This window comes from Nicotiana attenuata, unplaced genomic scaffold, assembly GCF_001879085.1.
Source record: "Nicotiana attenuata strain UT unplaced genomic scaffold, NIATTr2, whole genome shotgun sequence".
Taxonomy (NCBI): domain Eukaryota; kingdom Viridiplantae; phylum Streptophyta; class Magnoliopsida; order Solanales; family Solanaceae; genus Nicotiana; species Nicotiana attenuata.
Window position 1 is genome coordinate 292,228 of NW_017670889.1, and position 7,236 is coordinate 299,463.

Sequence of the window (7,236 nt, forward strand, 5' to 3'; positions counted from 1 at the left end):
GATTGAGAGGAAAAGACAAGGCAATGACGCGACCACACCAAATAGGTCGTTACATAAAGTAGCACATTTCGTCATTATATAACAACGGATTTAACGATACGATACAATAAAATTTAAGTAACAATCAAAACAAACATCGTATTTAAAGTAACAATACGATACAATACAATACAACGAGTAACAAACATCCAAACAAGCTCTTAACTGTTGATAGAAAAAGCATTTTTGGTACTTGTTAAATTTCATATTTGATGACTCATTAAATAATGTTACATAAGTAAAAAATAAGAACTTGAAAAGGGTAAAATAGTAAAAAGGTCATCTTCCCGTAGACCGACGGTGACAAGGACGGCGGGGCAATTCTCTCCTTTGTTCTTACTCCTACGTTCTATACATTTCAGAGAGAAGACTTTTATGCCCAACTTTGATTTTTTCCACTTTTTTCTTTTTTTTTTCTCAAAGAGTCAAAACCAAAACCCAAATTCTAAACCATAAACATATACACACAATAAACAAAAAAAGTAGCAGCAAAAAAACAGCAAATCTCTTATTCTTTGGTCAAGTAATTCAGCTGTTAGTTTTGTCCGTGTCCTCTGTATCTTCTTTGCTTCAAAATTGGACATTTTGTACTACTCTTTTATATTCATTTTCATTAATTTTGCTCAAGAATTACGCGGTATTATACCTTTTTATTAATCTTTTTCTTGCTTTTTCATTTATGAATCTTGAAAATCCAAAACCCCACTTCACCCCGTTTACATATTCTGCTCTTTTCCCCCCTCTGAATTTAGTTTACTTGTTCATAATTCAGCTGATCGTTATTTGGTATGTTTTTTTTTCTGTAACTCTTAGGAAATGAAAACAGATTACCCTTTTTTATTTTTGTTTTTGTTTTTTAGCGTTAAAATCAGTGAAAGTTGAATGAATTTTAGTTTGTTTGTTAGTTTTCAGTTAGCTGTATGTTATTCTTGTATAGTTTTAGTATAAAAATTGAATGTTTGATGGATGGATTTCAGTCTTTATTGTATTTGTTCTGATTATATTTTTTATTTTTTTGCTTGTGGTAGGTTGAAATTTTGAATCTTTTTGAGTTTTTGGGAGCAAAAAATGGGAGGTGTTTGTGCAGGTGGGACAGCAAAGAATAGAGCTGAAATTCACCATGAGATTGAGAGCACCTCAGGCTCTTCAAAAAAGCTAATATCAGCCAGGAGTTTTGGAAAGGAGAATAAAGATGAATCCTTTTCATATCCTGATGTGCGTACTTTCCGCGGGACGCCTAATCTCTATGATTCTGGTGAATTGTACTTGTCTAATTTCGGGGAGTTAAAGCCATCTACACCTGCTAGAACTGGAGGGAACAAGGTACTCATTTTTCTGGAAATTTAGTCTTTGTCTGTGTATTTGGATGCTTGCTTAGAGTTTATGTAGCAAAGCCGATCTCGTCGTTTATTGTATGTGTTATTCACGATAGTACTTTTGATTCAAGTGAGCACATGAAAATTTAGGAACTTGGCCAAGAAAAGGGAAGGAAATTGAAAGGAAGGAAATATTAGTTGACCAAATAGATTAATTGGATCCGAACTTCTGCATTTTGTAGTATCGAGGTGTACATGTTTTCCTGAAGCTGGTGGAATTAGTATGAAATGAAAGAATTGGTTGGGTGAATAAAGACATGTGTAGAAATAAGGTGATGTTGGAGTTGATGTTTCTATTTGGCAGTATGAGGACCAAGACGCGAGTCCTGCTGAAAAAATAGAACGTGACTTGTCTTTGACGTGCTTGCTCTAGAGCTGGCTTGCCTTAGGCTAGTGAAATCAGTTCGACGTCCTCTAACCAATTCCCTCAATATGTTCAAGGACAAGAGCATCGAGTAGATATTCATACATAGATTATACACTTACTAACTTCGAGTTTATGTGGTAAAACCGACTTGTGCATTCTTTAGTTTCAAAGCATTGTGATGAGATGGATGTTCTTCGCTCGTCGAAACATTCTGCTACAATCACTACAAAACCAGCAATTTGGAAGCTTGAGTATTTCCACATGATTTTTTGGGCAATTATCGCCTCTTCTACTAGATTTTGAGATGGTTCCATGGCATTGGAGATAATTGCACAGCAACACGTTCTGGATCAGATTGTGCCAAAATTGTGCATAAGACAACTTAGTTATGCCATGTTTGCCTAAGCTTGATATTTTTTTATTTTTTTTGAAGCTTGATATTGAATTGTTCCAGATTTGCTGGTTTAAATGTGAGGTGCACTTGAGGACAATTAAGATGAGGCTAAACCTGTCTGAAACATGTAATGAGTAGATAAATGGTTACGAATTTGATAAACTTGTCGAACCAACAAAAATTGAAGTGAAGTAATTAAGACTACTTAAGTGAAAAAGTCATCCTGTGTTTGAGCAACTTTCAGTTTCCTTTTATTTGATTTACATTTTAAGTTAATCTAGAATATTTATACTGCATTGCTATGAGGTAACAAGCCATGATTTCTTCTTGTGATAGGCGGCTAGCTCTTTTCTTGGAAAGGCAAGTATAGTCGGTCTAGAGAAAGCAGTAGAAGTATTAGATACACTTGGGAGCAGCATGACAAACTTGAATTCCGGAGGGTTTATGACAGGAACGGCGTCAAGAGGGAATAAAGTATCTATTCTAGCATTCGAGGTAGCAAATACCATCACCAAAGGTGCAAATTTATTGCAATCTCTTTCTAAAGAAAATGTTCAGTATTTAAAGAAGGAAATTCTACCTTCAAAAGGAGTGCAACAGTTGGTTTCTACTAATATGACGGAGCTGCTTACTATTGCTGCTGCCGACAAAAGGTTAGCATTTTGAACATCCACTCCCTACCCCAACACGTACTAAAAGTAAAGTGAAATGAAACTGGACAAAGCGAGGCATGTGTGGTATTGTCATGCATCAGTGAGAATAAGTTTATATGTTTTCTGTAGGGAGGAATTTGATGTTTTCTCGCGCGAAGTCATTAGGTTTGGAGATATGTGTAAAGACCCACAATGGCACAACTTAGGTCGATATTTTGCCACGTAAGTTAACGCCATTTTACTGTAGATGAGTTAAACCAATTTTGATTTCATTGAAGATGCTTATCAGAAGTTGTAACCACTTCTCAGGTTGGACTCGGACTCTGGTGGTCATAAACAACTAAGAGCAGAGGCCGAATTGATGATGCAGGAATTGACCATTCTAGCTCAGCATACTTCTGTAAGTTCATACCTCGTTTTGAAAATGCCTTGTGCCTTTCTCTAAATTTTTGTTTCTCAACATGTTACATGTGTTTTAAAGTACTAGTCTTAGGGTACGCGCTTTGCGCGTGTACCTATATCAATGAGTATATAATTTTAAAAAATTACGTAAATATTATTAAATAATATATTTGAGTTATTGAATAAAAATTAAAAAATAATTTATTTATTTTTGCATTCGGGATTCGTGCCTTTACAATGATATAGAAAATAGAGATATTTTTGTAAACTCCTCCTTACTCGAATAACATCTTTTTCTCTTCATCGATGTTTTCCCATAATATTTAAAATTTTACATTTAATTATTATAAAAATAGCTAATTAAGTACATACATCTTAATTTAATAGTAATAATATATAGTATCCTCCCCTTAGTATTATAAGTTCAAACATATTTCATATAGAAATTGGTGTAAATAAATATAAGCAAAAGACAATGTAATACTGTTATTTCTCCCAAACAATATTTATGTTAAGACAATGTAATACTGTTATTTCTCCCAAAAACAATATAAGTAAAGTTGTGGTCCGGCCTTACCCGGACCCCGCCCATATGGAGAGTTTAGTGCACTGAGCTTCCTTTAATATTTATATTAAAGCCCTAAATATCAGGACTTCCTACATAATTCAACACAAGAAAGATTTTATAACCAAATTAGTTGATTTCAATGTACTATATATTACGATAATAACTAAATTATGATTTTGTCTAATGTGAAGTTAAATTTTAAATGGTAAAAAAGGCGAACGATATTTCATTAAGGGCCTTTGTGCTTTTAATATAGATAGATAGATATGTAAGTTATTCTATATTATAGAAATTAATCAATTTAGTAGTGTACTTGATAAATCTTCTCTTCTTTTTTTTAGCGTTTTAATTTGAAATCCTACAAATGATATGGAGATTAGCCGTGGTAAAAAGCTAGTATTGTTTTTCCTTTTGAAACACAAGTCTTTATTGTTTAAAATCACGTCTTCCCATTGCAAATAAAATTGTAATACAATCTAATAAGGAAAGATTAACAAATAAAATTCTAGTTGATTTTAAAGTTCTAACTTTAGGAAATTTAGCATAAATGGTAGTTGTATGTTTATTCCTACATATTAGGAAGACAACTTAAATTACAATTTTATCTAGTGTAAAGTCGATTTTTTAAGGGTAAAAAAGGCGAACGACATTTCGCTAAAGGCCTTCGTACTTTTAATATAGTATAGATGAGTAATATCTTCCTTTTGTTCTTTCAGTTATGATACTTCTTTCATATCCTTCTTACTTACATGAGCTGTAATAATCTAAATAAATACTCCGTCTATTCCAATTGTGAACCTGTTACTATTTGGAGAGTAGATTTTCTTTGATCACGTTTTTGTAAATATTGTTTAAATATTTTGAATCGTTAACTATTGTGACTTATACTTTGTATGTTGTTTTTAGAACTTGAGTAAAAGATAAAATTATATTGAGAGTTGAAGTGTAACCAAGAGGGGATGTTACTTGATCTTTTTTCCTAGATCCGTTTTTCTATTCTGAATTGATGTTTGTCTAGAAAGATATGGTTCACAACTTCACATCTATGTTGCATATTCCAAAGTCAATGATGAGACTTTGACCACTTATGCCTTTACAGGAATTGTATCATGAGCTGCACGCACTGGATAGATTTGAACAGGATTATCGGAGGAAACTTGAGGAATTAGATTCTTTAAATCTACCTCGAAAAGGCATGACAGTTTTACTTTTCTTAGTTCTCTGTGAATTCTCATTTGTTGCAATCTATAGATTTCCTGGCTTATCATTTGCTCATCTTCATTTGAAAATTTGATGGATTAACATACAAATTGACTAATTTTCCTTCACTTGCAGGAGAAGGTCTCATGATGTTACTGAGTGAGTTAAAACATCAAAGAAAAATTGCGAGGAGCTTGAAGAAGAAATCTCTTTGGACTAAGAGTTTGGAGGAGGTACTTTTATCTCATTTCCAAAGAATGCATTTTCACTTTTCTAGATTTCATTGGCTTTTCCAAAAGTCAAAATAATAATACTCGTTATAAAAAGAGAACCTTTTTGGATTTACCGTGGAAATTGGTTAAGCACATGGATGTGACATGCTTTTCCTGTGATTTAGTGGTCGAAATGAAAATTTCTCTTTTAATAATGCTGTTTTTATCTTTAGAATTGACCACTTTTTGATCCCAAATTTATATCATTCTAGGTTGTGGAGAAGCTTGTTGACATTGTTACTTATATACATCAAGCAATTGTGGAAGCATTTGGGAACAATGGTACGAGAATACCTGTGGTTTTATTGATCAGTACATAATTGATCATTATCAGCATTCTATTATTTTTAAATAATGAAGTTATGAGAGTAATAACAGATTATGTCATTGGTGTTGATAAATGGCCGTTTTGCGTTATACGCTCCACACCACTAAATTGCACCAGCCACTCTCATTCTTTTGCTCAGATAGCTTTTACATTTTACATTTTATCTTAGTAAACTATTTTTCATTAATAATGGTTATAGAGAACATCCTAAGCCATATACTGCCTTGAGAAAATTTAAATGGAAACGCAACAAAGGGACAGTCGAGTTACACTGTAAGATTTTGATTATTCGATTGATGTTAATGTCAATTGAATGACTTATGGCTATTTTAAAATTGTTTGACTGATTTTAGGAAGTACTTAAAAATTAATTACTTGCTAAGAACTACCAAGTCCCTAGAAAAAAGGGAGGACAGTCTTCAATGTCTTTCTTCCGATCTTCGGCGTCCAAGTTTACAGTGTCACTGCATATTCAGACATTTAGGAAAAGAAGAAAAAGTTGTGTTTAATCTCTAATATGTACATTTACCAAGCAAACCTACTACTGGAATTACAGCAAAGTCGAGAAATATAACATCTTGAATGTGTCTCTCTTAACACTGGCCAGTCATCGATCTTCCTTGAAATCAGGATTTCTTAAGTCTATTCACACAGGACAAAGACAGATGTCGAAGTGAATAAAAATAAAAGCAGAATGGTAAAAGGGATGTAAAAGACCATTGAAATGGTTGCAGGTTACTAACCGTGAGACTATACATAGAAGTAGCTACAAATATCAAGTACTACCATCTTTCTATGAGCCTTTACCTTCTCTTGAATGGTAAATGTTTCATGCTCTCGATAGTCAATTCTTTGTGTTGTCATTTTAAGTACTTCTCTTGCTATTTACGATGTCAGATTTAACTTTCATATGTACGCACTGTCCCTTCTTTCCCGTAGTATATGATTGTTTCTTATATGTAGATAAATGTCTATGTTTCTTGCAGGATTGACATCTGCTGGCAAGGAGCCTGCCAAAAAACAAGAAAGACTGGGAGCAGCTGGTCTTGCTTTACACTATGCTAACTTAGTTACTCAAATCGATAACATTGTAAGTTTTAGTGCTGAATTAGAGCGCTACTGAATGCACTGTTTAAGACTGCTCCAACATTATTTTTAACAACGGGATTTGATATCATGTCAGGCCTCACGCCCTACCTCTCTTCCTCCTAACATGAGGGATGGATTATATAATGGATTGCCTCCCTCGGTAAAAACAGCCCTTCGTTCACGTCTGCAGGCGGTTGATCCTAAAGAAGAGGTTTGTCCTCCATATTAATTTCATTTCTTCTGCTATCTCCTCCACCGTCTCTTCCTTTATCCTTTCTCCCTTCTGCTCTCATCAGAGGTTAATGATGTAGTATAGCTATTCTGTATGCATAAGTTTCATATCTGTATAAAATAACTCTTCCTCCTCGTGCTTTTTGCAGCTCACAATTCCTCAGATAAAAGCGGAGATGGAAAAAACTCTCCAGTGGCTTGTCCCAGTAGCTACAGATACTACAAAGTATGTGTTTCGATGGTTTTCTTTGAACTGAGCGCCAATTATGCATTAAGTGTTTTCAACTAGAGGACAAACTAATTACACCAGAACCCCC

General features: G+C 33.8%; 1 protein-coding gene across 4 annotated transcripts in view; it reads left to right on the forward strand.

Annotated features, from left to right (window-relative positions):
• The first annotated feature begins 346 nt into the window (after positions 1-346).
• Positions 347-7,236, forward strand: part of LOC109244248 — an 8,074-nt gene continuing 1,184 nt past the window's right edge. Inside the window, exons 1-11 of one of the 4 annotated variants that reach the window (XM_019411305.1) lie at positions 347-676; positions 1,068-1,362; positions 2,513-2,829; positions 2,959-3,051; positions 3,139-3,229; positions 4,899-4,992; positions 5,135-5,232; positions 5,484-5,553; positions 6,586-6,689; positions 6,783-6,899; positions 7,069-7,145. In XM_019411305.1, coding sequence (XP_019266850.1) covers positions 1,108-1,362; positions 2,513-2,829; positions 2,959-3,051; positions 3,139-3,229; positions 4,899-4,992; positions 5,135-5,232; positions 5,484-5,553; positions 6,586-6,689; positions 6,783-6,899; positions 7,069-7,145 — 1,316 coding nt within the window. In that variant the 5' untranslated portion in view covers positions 347-676; positions 1,068-1,107. The other 3 variants (XM_019411307.1, XM_019411308.1, XM_019411306.1) reach the window with 3 other exon arrangements.